The sequence below is a fragment of the Alosa sapidissima genome, chromosome 15, assembly GCF_018492685.1.
Source record: "Alosa sapidissima isolate fAloSap1 chromosome 15, fAloSap1.pri, whole genome shotgun sequence".
NCBI classification, from domain to species: Eukaryota; Metazoa; Chordata; class Actinopteri; order Clupeiformes; family Clupeidae; genus Alosa; species Alosa sapidissima.
This window is the reverse complement of record NC_055971.1, coordinates 9,968,372-9,990,589: the sequence shown is the minus strand read 5'-3', so window position 1 is coordinate 9,990,589 and position 22,218 is coordinate 9,968,372. Positions and strand designations below refer to the sequence as shown.

Below are 22,218 nucleotides of genomic sequence, written 5' to 3'. Positions count from 1 at the left end.
AATTACACTGTAGTGTAATGCTAGATTTGCCAAGTTGTGGAATGCAATAAAACGTCACATTAAACTTAAAGTCTGGCTCACTGATTATAGAGGTTAGACAAAAAGGCTTGTTCACCAAACTGTTACCGGTAGTGATGTTATTTTGATTTTTGTTTTTGATGTTGAATTTATTTTCTTCAGATTTATCTGAAAGGGTGACCTGTATATTTTTGCTCAAATTGGGTGATTTGATATGGAATGAACCTTATAACATTGAATTGGGGCCACAGTCTGTTTAAATAATTTTTACTTGGCATAAGTCAAAAGAGGTACATTACAAAATACTGTGTCATTACAAATACACATTAATCAGACTTACAAACCTGTGTTACAAGACAGATTTTAATGCTGTCTCATCTTGTGTTAAATCTGTGCCTATATGTGTAGTTTTGTGACACCAAGTACCAAGAGACAAAAATGGAGAATAATTTGCAAAAGTAAAATGTAATCAGATATTATGGATATTTTCATAATTGGTACTACTATGGTTGCTTTCATAATGCATGACATTTTCATACTTTGGTACATCATCATCACAGGCCACAATGACTTCATTGGCAATGACTTCCCTCAGGTTGGTCGCAATTTGTGCAGTTCCCACAGTCAGATACCCGTCCTCTCCTGGAGGATCTGGGCAGCAAGCTCTGGGCTCGGCCAGCTGGACGTCTCTCCTCGGCGATGCAGGAGCCACCCACTCTGGGACGCTCTTCAAAATGGAGGACAGCGGCCTCTTCGGGGCAGCGCCCTCCTGTGAGCTCTCGTTGGAGCTCACGGGACAGGGGGAGCTGAGGGTTGTGTGCTTCCGGCGGCTGGGCTTCCTCATGGCCACAGCGCCAGGGGGGCTCCCCCCTCCTCCGGTACTCACCACCTGCTCCCAGACTGCGGCCCGTGCTCCCAGCTTCCTCCGCGGGGGCTTGACGATGGCCTCTCCACGGGCCTTGGGCTTGCTGCCTTCTTCCCTCTGCCTCTGGATGCTGCCCAGCCGGCGCAGCATGGCCTGTACTGGCCCCTCCGAACTGGTCTCTGCCTTGGACCCATGCGAAGCTTTTCCCACAGTCACATACACAGTGGTCACCTTATCCAACCCGTCCTCCGACTGGTGGCTACCGGTCAGGGCCGGCGTTTGGGCGTTCTTCTTGGTCGGGTTTGACAGTGTACGTCGCCGACTGCTCCCAGGCACAGCGAGAGTGCTGCGGGAGGGTGCGGAAGCGTACCTCCCGGCCTCAGGATCGTCCGGATCTTCCGCAGTCGTCTGCTCGTCCACGAAGTTCTCACCCACCTCTGGCTCTTGGTCACCCCTGTCCATCCCGCCCTCTTCCCGGCTCTGGAGAGCAGAGACCATGAGGACCCCCCAGGGGGTCTTGGGCTTGCGGCCGACAGCCGGTAGCTCCTGTCCCGAGCCACGGCGCTCCTTGGGGCTGAACTTGGTGCCCTCGGCGAAGGAGACAGATGGGCGCTTGGACTTGGCGATGCTGGAGGTGCGCGGGATGCCGAATGCCAGAGACATGTCCTCAGAGCTGAAGGCCGACGGGTCAGGGAACATGTTGCACTTAGAGCTCAGCTCCTGGAACTCCCCTCCCGCTACAGTGGAGATATCTGGACAAGAGGCAAAGATCAGGGCCGAAGGTGGGTCAGGAAGTGTGGATCTGACATACTATCAGTCATTACATTGTAAAAAAAAAATCTGTACAAAAGAAATTTGCCAGTACATTTTCTTTGTATTTTGTACATTTTCTGTACAGTTCTACAGACAATTCCCTCAATTGTTTCCCTCGCCTTGAAATATTGAATTATTTCTATGAATAAAGAATATTTCCTGTTATTTTAAGGAACCTCCAAGCATTAAAGGAATTGTCTGTAAACATTTTCAAAATTTACAGAAATTGCTCAAATTAGCTCAACATTGACTACACACTGTATGTATATTGACATTGGAATTAAAATAGGTTCCAATCTACCTTCTCTGGGTGGAACACAGTATAAGGCCTCTCCCTCCTCTCCATCATCGCTCTCAAATGAGTTGTCTGTTAACCAACCAGATGAGGGCGGCTCAATGAAGCTATGGTTGAACGTGAGCTCAGGATCGTGGTGAGACACTAAAGGCACAAAAGAGAATTTTCAGATCTCAAGATCTTTAAACTATAAACAATCTAAAAACAAAATATGCGGCTTTGAAATGACATCTACACCCTGAGAACTGAAACCAGAAATAATAGCTGTCATGCCGTATGACAGAGAGGTATGTAAACACTAAAAATTACTTCATCGATGAAATTATTACTTTCATAAAAGCCAAAGGAGTCAAATTAAATACTTTCATCTCAAATCTTTTAAACCCAAATCATCCGGTTACTTTGTTATAGGCAACTAAATAATGATGTGTCTCCCATACTGATGAATGTTCACTGTGGCTTCGGTGTCACGTGTGCCATACACCTGACCTGTGACTCTGGGCAACCCTGATGTCCACAAGCTGGTGCAAGGTATGGATGAGCTGACAGTAGCCAACACACTGTACACATGGTGTTTCATTCGCAAGGCAGGACCTCCGTCTCCCACGGCAACCCTTTGGTGTCAAAATATTGCAAGTCAGAGATGTAAATAGGTAATCTCGTACGCACATCTATGAATAGTACACTTCATGCAAAAAACAAATGTAAAGTATTTGAATATAACATACAGAAGCATGCACACGTGGTGGGGGGGGTGTTCCCATATGCACAATAATGACACTGCAGTGACGCTACTTGTGGTAACATGCTTGCATGCTTGTGTACGTGTTTGAGAGAAAGAGAGAGAGAGAAAGAGAGAGATGAAAGGAGTATTAACTAAGCCACACCTCTCTTTTCCATCCGTAGGAGCCTTTTCCGAACAGCAGCAGCAGCAACAGCAGAGCAGTACGATGAGGACAAGCAGCACAAGGATGAGAAGGCCCACGATGAGACCTGCCTGGGAGCCTAATGATGCATCCACAGAGATATGCATGCAAGCACAGGACGCACACAAATATTAACACAGACACGCACACAGCTTTTTACCAGCTCCACAACAGCAGGCGTGGACACGATTCAACATAATTATGCTTGCGCAAAACAGACTATCCCAGATACTGTAACCATTCAACAGGACAGCAGGCAAACATCTATGGAGCATCAATATGAAGAGTTTGGTTGCAAAAAGCTATATCTCAATTTTCAAAAACATTAAAAAGTCATGTCGTTTAATTGTGTATTTGAGGTTATATCAATAAAATTGCAGTTGTGTTGTTTTGATTGAGTTAAGATAAATCAAACAACAATACCCAACTAAAGTTCTACTGAAATTACTTTGAAAACAATATGTAAAATTGATTAAAAAGGAGGATATAGCATTTTGGAACCAAACTCTTCATATATCTCAACCCCAATTTGTCACAGCTCCTCTGTTTCCTGTGTTTTGTACAAGTAGAGTGGTGACCAGCAACGTGGGAAGAGACATACTGTAGAGGCACGCTCCTGAGACACGATGGCAGCCCACTTCACCACAGTTACACACAGACGAGCAGTTCACACCGTAGAGGTGATCTGGACAAGTGCTGTTGCAGCTGCAAGGAAATTGAAGAAGACACGCACACAACTTACACATTCACAATCATTGTATTTGCACTTGGTTGGTGCCTCCTTTTCTGAACAGCAAGGGCACAATGGGACACTGCATTCTAGCAAATATGTTCACTCTGTAATATGCTATAATATACTATACAGTAACTGAGCATTGAATAATGTAGTACACCGTATAGTACAGTACTGTAGTACATTTCGTTTTAATATGAGATTCAAAGCACAGAGGTGTTAAATGCACGAGGCCCTGACCTCTCGCCCTGGAAACCAGGTTGACAGATGCAGTTTCCTGCCACAGGGTCACATTGCCCATAGTAGCAGGGGCTGCACTGAAAGCGGCAGCCATCACCAAACGTTCCCACAGGACACAAATTGTCACACCTGCAGCAGTCAAACCAAGAAAAGCCATCAACGTGAAAATAAAATTAAAAAAACGTGGTGACCATTACTTCCTGTCCTGGTTTTTGGTGCCACAATCCTTCATTTCTCAGTGTAACACTGTGGTAATTTTAGAGGTTCATCGGACACACAGAATGGCTGATGATGCTGTTTCTACATGAGACACATTCAATGTTGAAGTTAGTATTAAGTAACTTAGTTTCTAAGAAAATACTGTTTGTTTTCTCTTCATACCTGGGGCCAATCCAGCCGGGGTTACAGTGAGAACACTCCCCTGTCACCGGATCGCAGGCCTCTTGGTTCTTGCAAGTTGGACATGCTTTACGACAGTGGTCTCCATAGAATCCAAGGGGACAGAGCTGGTCACAGCGCGTTCCGTTCCAGCCTGGATCGCAGGCCTTACATGAGCCGTCCACTGCAGAACACGCAGCGCCCTTAAGACAGTGACCACACCTGGACAGACAGGAGACTGGGCACTAATTACGCATGTGATGCACTTAACACAATATCCTCAAAACAGGCTTAGAAATCTACCATAAATGTAGTCTATTTAGTTTAGTCTACTCTCTAAACTAATTCTCAAAGGATAGGAAACAATACAGACAGACTGTATTTTATATAACATACAGAATGTACACAGGGTGATGTTTATATTCATAACACTATACAACAATTTAACATTTTTGATGTATGTTTTTCTATAGGCAACCATGTACAGTATCTCATGCAAACAGGCAAAAAAGGCAGAAAAGATTTCTCAGCCAGATATTGACAGACGACACCACTTAGCTTTCAATAGTGCCAATAGGGTTGTTGGTAGTGTTTGAAAGGGTTTTTGGATTACCTTTAGGTTTTGGATTAAAAAAAAACCTATCTGCTGTTTTAAATGACGCATAATAGCAGCACTAATTGTGTCTATGATGAGATATTGCAACGCAGTAAATGGCAATTATAGTGGCAAAGACGCTTTCGCCTCCCCACCTCGTCAGGCATCCTCTGCCGTGGTAGCCAGGGCTGCAGGGCTCGTGGCACACAGGGCTCTTGTAACCGGGCTCACACACGCACTCCCCATTGCTAGGGTCGCACTCCCCGTGGCTGAGGTCACAGTTGCAGTGTCGGTCACAGCCCGGCCCCCACCAGCCTCTCACGCACTGGCAGTGGCCTGTGTTCTGGTCACAGGGTGACAGGTAGCAGTTGCAGCGCAGGCTGCACTTCTGGCCGTAGTAGCCTTGCTTGCACACGCACTGGCCGCTCGATGGGATGCACGTCGTCGTGCCCTGCTCGAAGCAGTGGCACATCTTGCCGCAGGTAGACGTCCACCAGCCCTCATCACAGGTGCAGTTGCCGTGCAGTAGGTCACAGTGGCCGTGGCGGCCACACATGCACTCGTGCTGGCATAGCGGACCCCACCGGTTGGGCAGGCAGGTGCACTCGCCCGTAGCCGGGTGGCAGCGCCCGTTTGGGTGGCACAAGCAGTGCTCACGGCAGTCGGATGCCCAGAACTCAGGAGGGCAGGCTGCATACATACAGATAGCAGGCGAGAAGCAATGAGGCTTTACAGTATAGAATTACAATATTATAGCATTCTTAAATATAGAATACTATATTATAGTGTCTAAAATAGTATTTTTAAATATAGACATATATTATATCACTTTGTGTCTTTGTATGGCATATATTTACTTTTTTATTTTATTGTGTTTACTTTTATTGTTTTATTGTTTACCTCAGCTCAGCAGCATATTCTACCCTAATCATTAAATTTCTATTATTACCTAGCCTAATGACACATAAGCATCTAAATACATGAATAGAAAAAGCTACTTAAAACGTTCCTTTGCAAAATTCTCATTTAAAAAAAACACCAATTCAACATTCATAATAGATCCATTCATGACCGGTCCATTCATGCCAGGTTCATGTTATGCCAGGTCCAATTGACTGCTCACTTACAGGTTTTGCACTGAGCGCCAAAGTAGCCAGGTCTGCAGCGACACATTCCTGGATAGACACACACCTCATCCTGCTGGCAGGCCCCCTCTCCCTCACACAGAGCTGGACACAGGGTCATGCTGGGATTTAGTTCCAAAGTTCACACACACACACACACACACACACACACACACACACACACACACACACACACACACACACACACACACACTCTCTCTCTCTATCTATCTCTCTCCATCTCTCTCTTTCTCACACTCACACACACACACACGTACACACCTACATGTACATGTACAGACACGCACGCACACACACACACAGACAGAGCAGATGACAGTGCTGACATCTACTGGACAGCAGGAAACTAGCTCTCCTCTGTTTACCTCTGTGTAAAGTAAATGTGGTGGGGAAGCACATTTGGACAGAGTGAGCGGGGAAAGCAGAGACACTCACGGATAGAACACTCGTCTCCCTGCTGACGCCAGCCATCACAGCACACTAGAGAGGACGGATCCCTGTAAACACAAACACAAACACAATAAGTGCCATCATCACAGAGAGAAAACCCACATTTCTATTTGATCTGCTGCGTCAGTGTCTTGAGTCAGTGTTTTAAAAATGTTTTCCTTTCATTTTCGTGAAAAAAACCTGAGACATTTTACACTTTGCTTTACGTCTCTTCCGTTATGAAGCTGTTTACTTGCTTTGCACCTCACTTAAAAAATGCTATGAATGAAAATAATCTGCCAAATGACTAAATGTTAATGTATTTACATGTGAAAAGCTCTTGGCAAGCTCAATCAGATGTTAAAGTAATCAAGAGTGCGGCAGATGGCACAAATAGACAACATGCAGTTAAAGGGACCCCTATGGGTAGCAATGTCCTACACAAACAATCTGTCCTAAACTCCTCCAACACTACTTTTGTACAAAATGACAGTTTGAAAATACTAATATCACCCATCTAAAGGAAGAGAAACAATACAGAAGTGAAAGTGCCCTGGTGGAATAAAGAAAAGGTGACAGCAAGCAAGCAGAGCAGAGCAGCTGTGGCTCTGGGAAACCACCTGTGGTCCAGGCACACGTTCCGTCCTCTCGGTGAAAGTTTCTGCGCGGAGCCGAGGCAGCCCAAGACCAGAAGCCCAAGACCAATCAGACGGACGTCCATGTCCTCCTCTTCCTCAAGCCACCGGCCCTCCAGACAGGGGCCCTCACTCCTCTCTCCAGCCCTGGTCTCTGAAGGACAGTCTCCTCGTCGCCCTTTCTCTCTCCCTGTGGTGTCTGCTTCGGCCAGCCGTGCGCTGTGCTCTCCAAGCTCGTCCATTTCCTCTCCCCGAGTTTCCTGGGGAAGTGCAGGCGGCTTCCTCCTATTCAATAAGCCACCGTGCTGTTTTAAGACACAATCACAGTGCAGAATTCTGGGAAGGGGCGAGTAGCATTTTTACAAGCTGAGCAAGGGGGGCGAAGAGAGAACACTGCCCCTACCACCCACACACTCACCAGCCATCACACCCATAAAGGTCAAGGAGGCGGACAAGACTGGACTGGTCTGGCAGACATATACATTGATCAAATTAAACGCACACAGCTAAAGTAAGATAATGAGATGAAATGAACTTGGCCACCTAAGACTCTAGTGAGAGCATCCAAGTTGGTAATAATTACATCCAAGATGGTAATAATTACATAAAGCTTTTTTTTTAAAAGCTGGGTGACCCCCCGTCCCCCAAACACACACACACACACACACACACACACACACACAGCAGATAATGACACCAAACAGGCCAATATGGAAATCCATTTCAAAATTTTATTTGGTTTTGTACCACAAAGGTTCCCCATGAAAACAAACATGCTTACAAAAATAAAACATTAAGGAAACATATCCTTGCTGGCACACATCGTCTCCACTGAGAGACCTGTACAATAATCTATACGTTTATATGCATATTTTGTCATTGGTGAATACCACTGAAGTTCGAAGGAGGGGGGAATGTGAAGTTATGATCTTGCCCTTCTCTTACTGATGTCTGAGGCCACACGTGTGAGCTCTCATTTCCCCCTAAAGGAAACACACACTTCCTCTCGCTCTCTCCCTCACATACACACACTAAACCTAAAGGAAGCGCAGCCCACCGCTAGCTAGAGAGGAGGCTAATGCCCTATTGACAAAACTCACTTACAACATGGAATCATGTTTGTACACCAACCATGTTAAAGGTGTCACATGTTCAACAGTTGTCAAGAAAAGGAAAAGAGCTTCGGAGCCTACAACAAATGATGAAATTATGATAAGATGATTCAAAATTGATGCTCACTTATGCACTCTTCTTGTGTCTGCTGTTGAAGTTTTAGTGCATTTACTTGCATTTTTTAAGTAAACACATTTAACAGAAATGCATGCAATTTACAGTAGTTTTTAACTGACATCATATTTGTGGTCTTCTCCAGATTATCATTATAGTAAGTCCAAAAGCACTTTCAGTTGTTGACAACAAAAACTACACTGCACCTTAAACACAGAACGCGGAGGGGCATCATCAAGGACAGAGTTCCAGTTAAAAGAACAGTACTGGAGATAACTAAATTTGTACATTTTGGCAGGAGGGCATCACAAAGTGCATACTGACAAACACATATGGTATATATATATACTGCTCATGGTTTTACATGTGCTAATATAAATGGCCTTGGGTTAGACTGATTAGATGTTAAATTTAAATGTCTTTCGAAGACATGTTACATTTACAGTGTCAAAAATATATTGCTTCAATGCCCCCTTGTGTCCAGTTATGACACCTGCAGTTAGAAATGTTTGCTCTCAATGCTTGTTTGAATCTTTGGTTAATGTTTGTAATAAAATATGTCTACAAAAATAGCTGCTAAAATTTGAGCAGACTTAAAAAACAAATATATAGTATATACACTTTTGTTGTAAATACCAAATGTATGTCGAACAACAACTACACCATCATAAAATCATTCAGAATAACCAACAGGGAATCACAATCCCCTGAAATACTGCCCATGTCAGTAATAGTGGAAAACCAGATTGACAACAGAAACCAACCTTTCAAAAAAAAGGTTTTACAAAAAGCCGAGTCCATTTTTTTTTTGTGTACTGTAGTCCTTGAATAGCATAGGCCCACGTCTTGCCTGCAGTGTCTAACCAGAGTGTGTTGGATAGGACATTACGGTGGACCCCACAGAACAGGCAGAGGAAGGGGTGGAGGAGGAGAGAGTGGAGGGTGTCAGGGTGAGCGGCGAGGCTCGGCTCCTGCCTCAGGCTCCGTGTCTTCTGGGACGATTATTTCCCAGGACGAGCCGGCGTTGTTAGGGCTGGGGCTCTTGTTGTAGCTGCCCGACCGGGTCAGGAAACCAAACCTTAAAGGAGAAAAGTGGAGATAACAGACATAGATTAAGCTTGGAAAGACAAAAGGACACTTTTCTAAGAGATAAAAGACTGTCAACGAGGTGGGGGAGAAAGCAATATTTCACTGGCAGCTACACTGAAATGCATACCCCATTACTTCAGAAGTTGACACTGACCCAAAACATCATAACTTCTGGGCATTGTTGTCAACATTGGCTGATTGAACCTTGTTCACATAACAGTGTACCGGGTATGTAATGCGTGTTTAAACATGTTACTATTACAATACAGCCAACAGCAACATTGCACTTCTCTGTCATTTCTGTGAATTGGTTTAAGATCTCTTTTCTAAATGCCCTTGTTTGAGTTTTGGGCCAGGCTGTTCAACAGAGAAGCCTGAGAGACTTGTGAGAAGACAGAGGTTTTCCTGTGTGGGTATATTTTGCCACTTGCCAAAACTGTTAACAATGATTTGTTGCCAATGTTAAAGGTTGCTATTACACAGTACAAATAACAACAGGAATGTTTTTTGTCATTTCATTCTGAGCCAGGAAAAACCCTGTTTGTGGCTTCCTAACGATCATCTGCCAAGAAATGAACTGGCACAGTACACCTTAATGACTATCAAGCAAAGTTTTAGTGATGGATTTTAATGATGGATTGATGCACTGTCTGTTAATAAACAGTCAATATTTACTGTATCTGGTGATTGTACAGTAAAACTATTAAATATGATAGTTTTAGCATGGTTAAGATTATGTTAAGAATATTTTATTACGAATATTTGCAGTTTACAATCGATTTAAAATGGCTGAAATTAGTTTTTTTTTTTCAACAGATGAAAGATGTTATAGCTTTGACACATCTACTGGATTTTACTACAGAAATATCAAGAGTGGGCTGAAAATACAGCTTTTTGTTATTGGGTTCATTCCAGTTAAATAATCAAATTGATTAAACTTGTTAAAAACCAGGTAAGTATCCACATCCACTATTTGTAGTTTGGAATTTACCACAATGTTGATAGTGCCTCGTAATTTACAAACTGTCAAAGAAAGTATGATTATCAAAGTTGCACAACCACCTGAGTGCTGGTAATATTGAACTAACCTGAGTATGTTTGCATTCTGAAACATTTATAGCACAAAAGGACCATGAGAACATTAACAAAAAAGCTGTACAAAACAGCAGTGATAGACAATACAGTACAGTTCTTATAAAGAGTTTTACAGACAATAATATTGTCTCTTATGGCAGTTTCAATGGCTACTATCCATAAAATGTCAGTGCCTGTGAACCTTTGCCCTTCCAAACACTTACAGGTTTCTTATGCGAGATTCTGGAGGTCTACTGTCAGTACAATCTCCATCATTGTCTGCGTCCTTGTTCTCAAACAATGGACCTTTATCCTCCTCATCACTGCAGAGACACATACAAGCACAAACACACACATGCACACACACACACACACACACACACACAAACAAGTACGTAATCGCATGTGTACAAGTATGCATACACACACACACACACACACACACACACACACACACACACACACACACACACACACAGAAGTGAGAAACAGAGGGAGAGAGGGAGAGAAAAAGACACTCATAGTTCGGAGAAGAGTATGACATTAAAAGCCACTGAATCAGCATGTTTCTACTACCTCAGCTCAAGTGAGTTCAGCTGTAACTTGTGACCCACCTACTGCAGTCGTCTACGTGGACCCCCAACATTTTGGCCTTGATGACAGTTCTCTGCTTCTTTATGGCAGAGCGCACTGCAGCCAGCAAGAAGCCTGGGCACCTCTCATCATTCAAGATTTCCCTGTTAATGTAAACAGGCATACAAACACCCCACCCATACAAACAAACAAACAGACACATACACACGCGCGCGTGCGCGCACGCACACACGCACACACACACACACACATTAGAGTGACCTAAGTGAAGGGAAGTTTTTATTTACGGCAAAAAATATTGGCATTTCCACAACAGTTGCCAGCCACAACATCAGCTCAGATAAAAATGACTGAATACATTCCCTCACCTCTGGTAGTAGGACAGCTCCTCCTGAACCAGGAAGAGATTGGCCTTCAGCTCGTTGCGCTCAAAAATCATGTCCCTCACTTCCTGTTTGGTGAAGCATGGCCGGTTGGGGTCCTTGAGATCAATGATCATCTTGTCAGTGAGATCGATAGTTGGCGTTGATAAGGGGGACTGTTGAGAGAAAGAGATAGTTTGGTAATTGTTTCACTTAAACCAGATCAATGAGGCTCTCTCTATCAATTTCCATTGCTTAAATGAAAGAGCCACTGCCATGCTCAAATTATCATTAGTTCACAAACTGAAAGTTGTTGACCCAATCAAACTTGGTAGACAGATTTCAAAAGCAACACACCAAATAGAGCATTCACAGTTCATACTCACACACACACACACACTCACAAACACACACACACACACACATACATACATACACACACACACACACACACAGAGACACAGGCATATACACACACACACTCCATAAACTCTACTGACCATGTTGGCGCTGGCCTTGTCCAGCTGGGTGGCAAGGCGCTCAATCTCCTTCTGCTTCTCACACAGGTCTGCCTCCATGTCGGCCTTGCGCTCCACGGCGCTCTTCAGCTGCGCCTGCATGACGCTCTGCTTGTGCCGCAGCTCGCTGTTCATCTTCATGAAGCGGTCCAACTGCTCCTGCAACTATACAGCAACACACAAGCAGTGTCATGATACTGGAATTATGACTTTGATATGATGGTATGCCTAAGTATTTTGATACAAATACTGAAGCGGTACCACAGCAAAAACATTAAAACATCAGTAATACAATAATCCTACACAATAGAACATGAAACTTCATTTTTTTTTACAAATTGTTTTTTTTTTACTGACAACATAGTATACAACTTTTATTAAAAATGATTAAAACATTATTCTTGGTCAGTATCAATTCGATGGTAGCGGGTGGTAAGATATTTAACTCTCTATAAATTTATATCCGTGCACTGTGCAACACTATAAAACACCCCCTTGAAGTATATTGGGGCAGTTTGAATGCAAAAGAATAAGTCATGGCATTCAAAGTGGGATTTAACATTACATGTCAATGATTTAAGATTAATATTATCTGTGCTGAAGCAAACACTTAATGAAAAAAAAAACACATAACTTTCAACTTAATCAATGATGAAACCGTTAACCAGACATGCAATGTGCTGTTGATAAAGTAACTAGATGTACCGCATAGCGGTACAAAATATGACCGCCGCTCAGTCCGCGAAAATAAATCACACTTCAATTTGTCTCCATATTTTACTCCATCCCCCACTCTTGAAACTTTTGTGTATGCTTGTTTGGCATGCCTGAGTGTGTGTGTGCGGCTTCACGAAAGTAGCCTACTGGTGCTGAAAAGGTGAATAGATTGTAGAATAGCCAAAGAAGATGTAGCATTGTTATAAAACCTTTAAAATCTCTAAACAATCACAAGTAGGGCAGTTCATCACAGTTCATCCATTGCAACTGGATTGATGAAAGGTCACTTACACCTGTAGGCTACATTGTATTTGGGAAAAGCAAAAGGTATCAGCATAATGTTATTTATTTATTTATTTATTTATAAACCAACACATCTCTGTCAGTTCCATGCCGTTTTCAACAGCTATCAAAAACAAAGGTCATTTTTGGATGGATGGATTTTTTGTGAATGTTTCTTCTTCTACATAAGATTTTAGTCATCTTTAGTTCATGTAATACTTTATTGTCAATGCACAAATTAAGTAACAGTAGTCTGAAACGTTATTGTTAATGCACAAATTAAGTAACAGTAGTCTGAAACTAAATGCTGTTTTACATCTAACCAGTGGTGCAAATAACTGACATGTCCAAATGGGCCTTGATGAAATGCGTCGCTAGACTGTTCATACACATTTTAACGGGCCAAAGTTGAAGAGCTGTTGTCCGTTATTGTTTGTGCAAATATAGGCTGATTCATGTTTCCTTGCATTGTGTAACTGAGGTCCATAGCTAGTCTGGCTTTCACCAGACCAAGCTCAATCTTTTAAGAAAGCAGGGCAGGTCAGGCTGGGTTCACCCAGCCTAGTCCATAGGCACCCGATATTGTTTATTTTTCCGATTGAGATATCCACGCTCTGGCTATTCTAAATGCACAAATGCATCAGGGAGTTATGACAAAACTGTAACTAACAAACTAGATCCTAATAGAAAGCTGTTAGCCTCCCTAAGCTACAGGTAGGCGGTAGACTTATAAGGTAGGCCTATTTACAACATAAATTGTCAATAGGCTATGCTGGTGACACAAATAAAATCTCCTTTGGAAACCAATGGCTTACGCCTTACAGTATCAAGCGGACTTAAACTGCCATATCGTGGCGAAAAGTTGTAATAAAATTCACGCAGCTCCATGAGTCAAGGAAAGCGCGAATGAAGTAGCCACTTCTAAATGGGACCCACTCCACAGCAGCTTAAGGTGTGTTGCTAAAGCAGCCATAATGAAATGAAGGTGTCATTTTTTGGATACTTCACACACACGTGCTTTTTAATTTCACAGACTACAACTACCAAGCTGTAATCAAAGCACATCGTTTCCCCTCTCACACCCTGCACGCACTTAAAACAAATAAACAGGCGTCTCAGTTTCACGCATGTATAGGCAAAACTGTATCAGACCGGTGTAAAGTTGGTAAATCTTCCATTGCACAGAATGATTTTTGTAGCACGTGCAACAAATGACAGTCGAAAGATAAAATTACAGTGCTGCTATCAATTTGCTTGGTATAACCGCATTTATAGTTTTCTACAAATGCAATCAATCAAATTGGCCTCCATCACTCAACCAACGCTAACGGTAACGTTACCTAGGTCCTTATTGCTATAAGATTAACGTACCTGCAGTAAAAACCAAGCATGTCCGATAAACATCCTCAGATTTATTTCGGCTTCAAGAAGAAATGGGAATTACATTTCATGTGAACATCGTCCTATCCTTATTAGACGTTCTCTGCGGTAAACGTCCAGTGTTTTCCAACCCACTTTTAACTTCCAACAAAATTACGTCTCACTGCAACGATGCGCCATCTAGTGGACAAACGACTACTTATCGCCAATACTGGAAATGCAGCCATGATGATGATGATGAATATTTATTTTTGGCTTTCTTTTAATCCTACTGAATTTGTAATTATGTATCGGCCGTTCTAATACCGATAGTATGTGGGTGCCTGTGTGTGTGTGCATGTGTATATGTGTGCACCGCCATCTACAGGCCAATGAGTGTACAGTCACTAAATGTACACATATCCTAATTTTTTTTAGACCCCCCCCCATAGATGAAATTCTACGAAACTTGGCATACCCCCAGAGAATGCCATGTCAATCATACACATAAAATTTGGTGCAGTTCTGAACATCTTAACTGAAGGTAGGGGCGATTAAAGCAGAATAATATTGCATTTTCATTTTTTACTGGGGGGGTGCAAATCACAAATGAGTGATTATGGGCCAGGTTGATGTGGGCCCTTGAGACCAACATACCATAAAAGATTCTTCATCCTCAGTGCCACGGTTCAGGTAGTTATTTAGGAAAAACTGCTTTTTTTGCGGTTCGGGGGGCCCAGCACTCCGTAAAAGTCTAGTGGGGCTACATACCCACCAAATTTCATGTGCCCCGGTGGTTCGGTGTCCCGGGTATCGTTGACCAAAAATTCAGGAAGTAGATGACGGGGAAAAAAAAAAAAAAAAAAAAAAAAACTTTGACAATCCCTATATGACCGCTTCGCTAGCGGCGGTCATAATAAAGTTTATAAGGACATATTAGGCCCCTGGCACCACAGCTATATAATTATCTCAGAGCATGAGAGGCACCTGTCTTGGCCACATAACAGAGCCTTACTTCAGAAGAATATGGCAGAGAGCATAACGAATGTGACTTTTGTTCAGACATGTTGTTCTCTGCAGGTGTGTCTCAAAACAAGGCCTTTGGCCAAGGCCTTTACTGGCAGTGCCATAAACCACATAATGAGCATAATAACCTTTATTCATAAGGAGCAGCTTTATTTCAGCAGAGTCTAGGCTATTCAGATCTGCCATCATTTCATGTATTAGTACTAGCATTAATTTTATTTTTTTAAAGAATTAAAGTATAAAAAGCGTATTATAAAAATTATTATATTTCAACATGTATCTTACCACAGCAAGCTCATAGCTCTACATGCATTTCATGTGTGTGTAGGGCAGACTGTCCTGAATCGGGCAATATAATTGACATGTTGGAGGGATACTCTGGGGCTGAGCAATTTACAGAAATATGTGGTGTGTAATTTACGGAAATAAATGCCATTTTTTATTTAGTGATGAAAAATGACCTTTCTGCGCTCCATATCTGAGACACGAACTGACCTGACCTGATTTGACCCGAGGTTGCGTGTTAGCCTGCGTGTGGCTATGGTGTAGGCACTCATAATGATTCTCAACTTATTACTGCATTGCCATGAACAAAGTAAAGGCAAAAAGGTGTTTCTTTGTTGAACAAATTGGGATGCAATATGAGCCTTGAATTGGATGCCATGCAGGAATTTGCTAGGATCTCAAAACATATAAACATATAAACATGCTTTACCACAAGAACAGAAAAAAACGTGGGGTAAGTCCAGCTATATGAAGTTATTATTTTTCTGTCACTTCATCTGTTTTATAACCCAGAAAGATGTACTTGATATCAAATGATAGCTCTGAGTCTCCTCTTTCATCTGACATGCGTGGCATATCTATCCGATCACGGGTCCGCGAGTAATTCAAACGAGAGTAATGGGTGCGCAGGTGAACGCAGAGAAGTATAGACTGTAAATATGATGCAATTTGATTTAATTTCATGATTTTTTTTTATTTTCAAACTTGATCGTACAGACAAGTGTGTAGTCTCTTTGGAAAGCCCCACTTCTGCTCTGTCATGCAATAAAGGTTTCATCTCGCTACGATGAACAGTTCTGGAGCAATGTAACAGAGAAGAAAGGGTGTCTTTTTTGACGCACTTTGTTAATGGGGTACGTAAGTACGGTACTCACTGATGTAAGTACAAGTTGCTTGTTTGTTTGCCTGTGTGTGTGTGAGTGTGTGTGTGTGTGTGTGAGAGAGAGGAAGAGAGAGAGAGAAAGACAAATAGATAGCCTAGAAATTTAGACGCACCCTAGCGTCAGCAAATTACATTTGCTGCCAGGGCTAGTCTAGCAACTCTCTGTTGGCTTGTGAGCTCGAAAAAAAATTAAACTTCTATTAGGCCAATCAAATTGTGTATAGAGTCGTTAGGAGGCTTAACATAATGATTGATGGCAGAGTTGCAACGGTTTGACTTGAATTCCCTGCTACTTGAAAACAAAGATGATGGATGTTGCTGTTGGCGAACACGAGTTAAGCTTTTTTTAAGTTGGCAAAAGTTTGAACTAGCCAACTAGCTCCGCTGGTGGGAAAACGCATGGGACTCATAGCGCTGTCCTATTGCGTGCAGAGGGAATTTGAAAGACAACCGATTATCCCGCCCCTCGGACTGAGCACTGCGAACTGTGAGTGCCCAGACCCTACATTTTAATGTGGGTCTGGCTTGTCAGGCTAACAAATAGAGGGAGTTGATGAAAGAGTGTCTGTGAGAAAGTGTGTGTGTATGAGGAAGTATGTGTGTGCACCTGTCCAAAAACACAGAAAGAACAAAGAAAATAAGGAAGAGAACCATACCGCCTCCCCCTCCTTGGACACTGAGGCTATCTCCTGAGCTTTTGCACGGATCTCATCTCGCTGTTTGTCCACCACCTCTTTCAGCTTCAACATGACCTCACGCTCCTGACGCTGCACACGGTCTGGAGACGGAACACAAGCAAACAAACAACTAAATCACACGGCAACACCAAACACAGGACATGACCCTCAGAATACTGAGATTTCACAAGGTGTGGTCCAATTTGGCTGGGTGGATGCCTGAGTTGAAGATACACAGCACATGCAAAAACTCCCCAGCAGTAAAATAAAGCATCCACTGCTAAAATGCTGCCCTAATGAAATGTAATTCAATGCAGGCCAGGACACCTCAGCCACCACAATTAATTGAGGCCAATACAATTTCCATTAAAAAACATGCAGGGTGGTAAAATCAATCAGAAATGCCCCTATGAGAAAACAAGCATTTCTAGGTCAGGCCCTCACGAAACAGTTCAAATGCAATTATCACACTTCACTCTGCTCTCTCTACAAATGCTCTACAACAGGGGTCTCAAACTCAAATGAGCTGGGGGCCAATTCTGCCAAAGTCATCTGATTGGAGGGCCGGCTTTTTCTGAAAATGCAATGTTCTTTTTTTCAAATACCACACAAAACTTCAAACAGAAAGTGCAAGTGTTTTTATCTAGTTTTAGACACCTGTGCTAGCAACCTTAGCTTATAAATAAAATAATGATAAAATAAATATTAATACAAATTATAAAACAAATGAAAAGCATAAAAACAGGTATGTGTGTGTTTCAAACCAAATAAAAATATTTTCCTCTCATAACTTTTTTAAACCTGGCAAACTATAGGCGTCAGGGTTAAGAAAGCAACACCATTGGATTTTTATATCAACACAAGGCCATGGCTTGAAAGTGGTCAGAGATAAAGTCCTACTATAAATGTAAAAATCTTTGAGTAAAACAAAAGTTAATGAAGGGGGTAAATTTACCCATCTAATTTGCCACTGGATGGCAAGCACCTCAAATTATGCACCTTTCAGTAAATACTGGATGAACATATTTGAGCAGGTTTACTTTCCTTTTTTCATATTACCCACATAACAAATTAACAGGAAAACACCTACGATGTATACCAACACCTAAGATGTATATGGTTTCTAAACCACAGCCTACAATAAAGTATTCTGGTCAAAACAGTTCCTATCGTGGGTAATCTGAGTACCCAGAAGTTCGCATCATATTGCGGGTGACTTTGTAGTTTAGAGCCCTATTTCTACTAGCCCTGCTGTCTGTACCACGTCCATTACGGACACTATCATCACGATTACCATTGCAACCTCCAAGCTATGTTGGGCAGAGGGTCGAAATAAGCATGGTATGCTTAGTGGACACCGTCGTATACACGCAGACGCACCTCCATTCAATAGACGATCGATCATAATCTCCAAAAGGATATTCTCCTTCAGATTTAAAATAGGTGAATAACATAGCCTACCTAAGACTTCAGCACACGTAAACGTTTTTCAACTTTTGGTGTAGGCCTATTTCTGCTTAATTTCTGCTTCAATTTATGCAACACTATGGCCTGCATCGCTTCCGCGTCATTACAAATGCACGTCTTTGTGTTTTTCGCTACAAGTATTTCCTGAAAACTTTGCGCAGCGATTTTGGGTTTGAATGAAGCTCTGGATGTCTAGCACATAGTGGAGCAGAGTACAAATGAGATTTGTCACCGTACTTGGAACTATCGTCTATTTTAATCAGTATCGTTGTTTGTCGCAATTAAAAAGTCTCAAGGGCCGGATTACATTATTATTTTGACATACGTCGCGGGCCGGATTTGGCCCGCGGGCCGGGTGTTTGAGACCCCTGCTCTACAAACATGTGAGTGTTCATATTCCGTGAACAGAAGTGAAGAGATAGTGTAGGCATTGTTTTGGCATAGCTCAACAGTACATACAGTAATGTCAATGCAATGCCCTATTGAGAAAGAGTGAAGTATCATGGGAAGTTATATTTGAGTTTGTCTTCTCCAACCATGTGTACAGGAAGTAGGCCTGTATTGCACTTGATCAATTGTTTAACTTGAATACATCATGTTGAAGGTCAATAATCATAATCTAAATGGAATCAGCACATTTTGGAATGGAAACATTTTGGCATTCTTTTCACCAACCGTCAGCACGTTCCCTGATGCTACTCATCAAGTACGTAATATGAATGTAGCTACACAGTAATAGTGACAGTGCATAATGGCATGACAGTCATCAAGGTCATCGTGCACACCTTCTTGAGAGTGGGTGCACCGGAGTTGGCCCAGCAGCTCCTTGTTCTCCTCCTGCAGCTGGTGCACCTGCTCCTGCAGCTCCTCCATCTGTTTCTGCCACTTTGTCTCCTTCTGCTGCCACTCCTGTGGATGGACAGACATCATGGACACTGCATCACCTCAGGCAGAGTGGCATGGTGGCAGTGGGTTAATGTGGAAAAAATACATTATTTCTGCTAGGTCTTTTAAATCCAATTTGGCTTAATAGAGCCATTTGAAAAGATGATGAGTAATGGTTTGGCATTTATACACAGTGTAATACACACAAGGAATGATAAATTGCTTGTTTTTCCACTTACATCAAGGTCTGGCTGAATAATGATTTTCATGGCCAAGCGGATCTAACCTAACCCCACTACACATCGCCTCAGAACTTTGCCACTTGACCTAAATAGTAATCGTGTCCGACACACAAATCTAATAGTAGGCCGGTGTTGTGTGCCTTCTGGTTTCTCCACCTACTGTTTTCCTTGCGCGTGCTTGCGCTGCAGCAGTTGTCAGACATTCACAAACAAGTTGTTTTAGGCGGTTTGAAGTCGCTTTTCATACGCCATGAGCGCTCGGCTACATTACAGCCACTCGGACAAAAGACATTTAAAAAATATATATGTTTTGAAAACTAGCATTAAACTGGATTCGATCCCGCAAAAGCAACACATGCATGCTGACTCTCTCCAGCCTGATTCCCTACTCACTGAGCCAACTAATACCTGGCTATTATGCGATACAATTAACTATTGTAGGCTACCATCAATTAATAACGTAGGCAACACCCAGGTAACATGTTGTCCAGGCTATCTGAAACAAGTGTTTGCCCTTCATCTAAAACAACTGGTTACCTTGGGCTGCTACGGTCGTCAGTGCACTGTGCACAGTGTGCTACTCTTTGTGGTTGATCAACTAAACATTTTCGAATGTCTTTGTCAGGGAACATTTGACTTTTCAAAACCATAGGCCTGGTAGTCGCTCAGACAAGGAGTTATAGGCAATACCATTTGTGTCACCTAATGCAAGACAAATGTTGCCACGGTGTTGCTTGCGTGATTAATTGATAGGTGATTTGATAATGGTGATTAAAGAATTGGAGTAGCTCAAAGAGATAATGCGCTAAATAGGTCAATCTGGTTCATAGCTGTGCGTATTTGTTGCATTGTAGGTGTGCGTATTTCATGATCATGGGATAGATATGAAATGTGACTTCAAATCCGTGTAAAACAACTTGTTTGTGCATGTTTGACAACTCCTGCAGCTGTGGTGAGCAACGCGAGTACGCGCAAGGAAACCAGTAGGTGGGAAAAACCAGAAGGCACAACACCGGCACAAAATTGAGTAATTGTCATCAATTAGTGTTTAAAATTACCCAGGCTAGTTTGAAATAATGTGTTTAAACTTGCATTCGTCTCCACATCAAGAGTAGTGCATTACACAACCCTATTACATAACAAGGTAGCCTAAACAGTGTTTCACTATGGCAATTGCATGGCATTGCATGCTTGAGGAGACCACCATCTTGAAAGTATTTCTGAACAAGAACCAGCGTTAGTGCATAAAACATGGCAAATATCAACAATATGAATGTGAAGTATATGCTATTGCGTGGATAACAACTGAACGGGACAGGACCATACGCAGCGATTCGTTTCAGCACATTGTGTACCATCGCTGCAGTCAGTATTTCGCTAAACAAATGTTGCTAAACAACGCGTCATTAGGGAAATATTGTATCATTAATGTTTTACAGTAGACACGCCCAAATTTATTGTAGCAGAGTACGTAGATAACGTAAACTGAAAGTGGGTAGTAGGTGACATTAAAAGGGATTAGCTAGCTCTTTAGCTACAATGCTACTAGGTAGTCTTACCAGTATTTCAGTGTTGTTGCCTTCCTCACATTCTTTGATCCCGCGTTGTTTCTTCTGTTGTTGAACCTGTAGCGTCTCAAATGCCTTTAACAGTTCCTCCTCTCTTGATTTAAGAGCATGATTTCTCGCAGCAAAGCTTTCCAGTAGCTCTAATACTTTAACAATTTTAGGAACTAGACCCTCGGCACTGTCTTTACCATAACCGTCAATAAGTTTTTCCACTTCGGATCCAATAAGTTTGGCAATTTCATACACATCGTCCACCGTGAGAGTCGAAAATGTCCTCTCCAGACAGCCATTTGGTTTGTTTTCTTGTTTGTGGTCGCTTATTCGCTCACAACTCATCTCCATTTCGGTCGTTGGAGCTATCCGCGTTTAGGAATCGAAACTTGTCCGTGCCTAACTAGTCAGCATATGCCATGTTGTGCCCAAAAAGGCGCTGTGGCCTATGCGTTTCAACAATTACGCGACATTTGATACCGACATGAGGAAAAAAAAAACACTTTCACTAAATATGGATACATCATGTCTCCAATAATGTCCGGTATAATAGTCACAGCGCGTGGAAAACACCGTGACGTTTCAGGCAGAAGCTTGTGCTTCCTGGCTAGAATGATAAACGACGCAATACAAAGTGCAACACTAACGTGCGTAAATGTGCGCAATATGAGATTACAGTGTCCAGAGAAATGAAGGCATCGTGCATAAAGAATCTGTTCCCACTGGCTTATTTTCTTTAACTGGACCCTCCTTCTCTCCTGACCAATGCTACTGGAGTTCGTTGCTCTGGCACGTGTTCCTGACTTTGATCTCGCTTGCTCGGTCAACCGTAAAGAAATATCTGGGCCAGAAAAGGCGCAAGCACTGAAATTGTACCACCGTTCCATTGCCTACATCTCT

The 22,218-nt window shown here is 42.5% G+C and overlaps 2 protein-coding genes across 2 annotated transcripts; both read right to left on the bottom strand.

The window, feature by feature from the left end:
* Positions 1–269: 269 nt before the first annotated feature.
* On the bottom strand, positions 270–7,278 carry scarf1 (scavenger receptor class F, member 1). Its single transcript, XM_042064411.1, has 11 exons — positions 7,058–7,278; positions 6,444–6,505; positions 5,991–6,092; positions 5,019–5,553; positions 4,272–4,490; positions 3,891–4,019; positions 3,519–3,622; positions 2,879–2,996; positions 2,481–2,605; positions 1,998–2,135; positions 270–1,635 (listed from the first exon to the last, which is right to left on the bottom strand). Exons 1-11 carry the CDS (start codon positions 7,156–7,158, stop codon positions 488–490), a joined length of 2,781 nt encoding a protein of 926 aa, XP_041920345.1. The 5' UTR covers positions 7,159–7,278; the 3' UTR covers positions 270–487.
* Positions 7,279–7,781: 503 nt separating this feature from the next.
* LOC121683363 (Rab interacting lysosomal protein) lies at positions 7,782–22,101 on the bottom strand. Its single transcript, XM_042062976.1, has 8 exons — positions 21,319–22,101; positions 19,418–19,541; positions 17,145–17,266; positions 11,919–12,101; positions 11,425–11,594; positions 11,077–11,199; positions 10,687–10,785; positions 7,782–9,377 (listed from the first exon to the last, which is right to left on the bottom strand). The coding sequence occupies exons 1-8, from the start codon at positions 21,667–21,669 to the stop codon at positions 9,245–9,247; spliced, it is 1,305 nt and encodes a 434-aa protein (XP_041918910.1). The 5' UTR covers positions 21,670–22,101; the 3' UTR covers positions 7,782–9,244.
* Between the last annotated feature and the right edge of the window lie 117 nt (positions 22,102–22,218).